Source organism: Wasmannia auropunctata, unplaced genomic scaffold (assembly GCF_000956235.1).
Source record: "Wasmannia auropunctata unplaced genomic scaffold, wasmannia.A_1.0 LD335539.1, whole genome shotgun sequence".
In the NCBI taxonomy this organism is placed as follows: Eukaryota; Metazoa; Arthropoda; class Insecta; order Hymenoptera; family Formicidae; genus Wasmannia; species Wasmannia auropunctata.
The window spans coordinates 34945-37758 of NW_012027351.1; the positions used below are offsets into that span (position 1 = coordinate 34945).

The following is a 2814-nucleotide window of genomic DNA, read 5'->3' on the forward strand; positions in this document are numbered from 1 at the left end:
TATATATAAATATATATATATATATAAAATTATATATAATTTTTTTTACCGCAAATGAACTCTGTCATTTCTGATAGTTGTTTAGGTCGTTTTTTAATGCTGTGCAATCTCCATCTAATTAGCTGATGCACAAGCTATTTTTTGGGCTGACAATAAATATCGCAGGAACTGTGTCAGCCTGAAGGGGTTAATTCGCATTCGCTCCATATTTAGGAACGAAGACACCTCGCCGTCATCGATGACGTTCAAGTCGCCCAAGTGCCGTCTTTGAGGATGCCGGGAATCGTTTCCTCGAGGCAAGACTGGTCGCCATTGAAAATCAACGTCTTTGATCGTATGAAAGCGTGATGCTAGTTCAGTGATGTATTGAGTTCACAGTTATATCAGTTTTCAAACCAAAGTGAAGTGCATTAGTTGTTAAACTGAAGTTCACTTGGGGTTCTTGTTACGATGCTGATAAATAATTGGTATAATTTTAGCAACTATTCATCATGGTTTTTATGTATTTGAAGAGACTTATTAAACCTGGAAAGCTCATTTTAAAAAAAACGTAAGGAATAACAAACGAATGAAACAAGCGAATTTAAATGAAGAGATTTTACAAGATGATCAATGTATCCAAACAATGTTCGATGCAACTGTGATAGTTTATAGACTTGCAAATCTGTAAACTGTGATAGTTTATGGATCATTAAATAATTCATCTCATTGTGATTATTAATTTTTTTACGCATGGTCAAATTGTTTTCGAGAGTTTCATTTTATAGCGTATATATACATATACATATATGAATAATTTCTTCGAGAAATTTCTTATTAATTTTGGTAAATATTGATAAGATAATTAGAAGTTTATAAGAAATCATTTTGCGTAATTCCCTGCTAAATAATGAATAATACGTTTATTATAACTGGAATCAATATTAGATATGTAATCAAAAATTATTTTGATAGAGAATTAAGCAATTTGTAAACATTTAAACAGCTCCCATTCTCTTTTTTTCTCTTGACTCTCATATTCCTACCTACATAGTATGAAATACTTCATTGTAAGCTTTGCAATATTTTAGAATTTTTCATGAAATATTATATCTCCAGGAAATCAAAGTTTTTCAAATATTTCTTAAAATGTTTCAATAAAGATATTTTTAATAATATTTGTACATATAATATTTGTACAACAGATATTTTTAGAATATTTTTGTGAAATATTTTATAATGTAGTATTTTACAATATTTTAAAATATTTTACAAATGTTTACGAAATATTTCTGAAATATTTAATTAAAATATAAAAAAAAAATGATTTACAAGAAATATTTCGTACTATACGGATAATTTGTAAAACTCTTTCAATTTTTTAATAGAATACAAAAATAAATTTGTAGATATTTATTGATATATGAAAATATATCTAATTATATTCAATAGAGTGTGCTAGTTATATTTGCTCATAGTTGGCATTATTCCATTATTAACATAGCAATTGCTTTATTCTTTATGTTTTTTATGTAATACGCTGCATAGAAATGTTATCATACTCATAAAGCTTTTTGTTGAAAATTTGAGGTATACTCGATTCAAGGAATGTGCTTTTTGTTCTTTATTAAATCTATAAAATTCAACAGAAGGACGCGTCGTAGGGTCAAGTCGAAATTCACGACCTTAAATCATTATCGCGATTATCAGCGGGTCGCTAATTTTGGCGCGATGCTTCTCCGCCGCCCTCGGCTGGCCTTAGTCCAGAGCTTGCGCGCAAGCTACTAAGAAAATAATTCACGATCGCCGCTAAGGTCAGCCGTCAGCGGGCTTTTAAGTCAGTCGGTCAGTCGAGCCTCGCGATTGATCGACCGTTGATCTGGAATATCATTATCTGTCATTAAAGGGAAGAAAAATAAAAGGGACGAGAGATGCCGGACACAAAGAAAAGAGTATGCATCGTCGGCAGCGGCAATTGGTAACTTTCCTTGTGCCAAGAATAATTAGTTGTAGAAATTAATTGCATAGATCGTTATTCCCCTGCTTTCTCCTTTTTCCTCCCGCCTTATGTTGATTTATTAGGCTGCATGTGCAGCCCAGCATTTGTTGTGAGTGCTTCATTCTAGAGATGAGCTAGGGCTACATATCTTCTTCAGGTAAGTTTATATAATCATAAAGTAGTGTTATAAATGATCGTGGAAAATAAATTGATAAATATAAGAAAAAATCAAGAGAGTTTTTTGATAATTAATATCAATGGGTTATATTATTTATATATTATAATCAATATTCAATATTTTCAATAAAACCATACTGTAAATAAATACAGCTATTTAATTAATATTATAATATTAAGAATTGAATGAGTAATATTATAATATAAAATGTTTTTTAATATAAAAAATTTACTAATGATAAAAAAATGATGTAAAAATATATAAAAGAAAAAAGTCTATATATATAGATAAAAAATATATTTCTTATTCTTTTAATATAATAATAAAAAAACGAATATGTTTATATATATATATAAGAAATATATTTTTTATCTTGTATCCAATTTTGAAAGACTGGATCACAATTTCGTTTGATCTAGTTTACGATGGTAAACACGCAGCAATGTAATTGTACTGTCTGCCTATTGTTCCAAAATTAACTCGGTGCATCATGACACGATTTTATGAGAATATACAGCTGCATCAATTTAATGAGAAGAACGTTATATGTATATTTACATATAAGATAATTTCATTTTAAAATCTCAATATAATTTCACTTTTTTTGTGTCTAACTAATTTAATTAAATTAGTGTATGTGTGTGTGTGTGTGTGTGTG

At 28.9% G+C, this 2814-nt stretch overlaps 1 protein-coding gene across 3 annotated transcripts in view; it reads left to right on the forward strand.

Moving 5' to 3' along the window:
* The first annotated feature begins 1775 nt into the window (after window positions 1–1775).
* Window positions 1776–2814, forward strand: part of LOC105456820 (glycerol-3-phosphate dehydrogenase [NAD(+)], cytoplasmic-like) — an 11582-nt gene continuing 10543 nt past the window's right edge. For 2 of the 3 annotated variants that reach the window (XM_011701136.1, XM_011701138.1), the window contains exon 1: window positions 1776–1957. In XM_011701136.1, the coding sequence (XP_011699438.1) occupies window positions 1911–1957 (47 nt within the window). In that variant the 5' untranslated portion in view covers window positions 1776–1910. The remainder of the gene's footprint in view (window positions 1958–2814) is intronic. The other variant, XM_011701137.1, reaches the window with a different exon arrangement.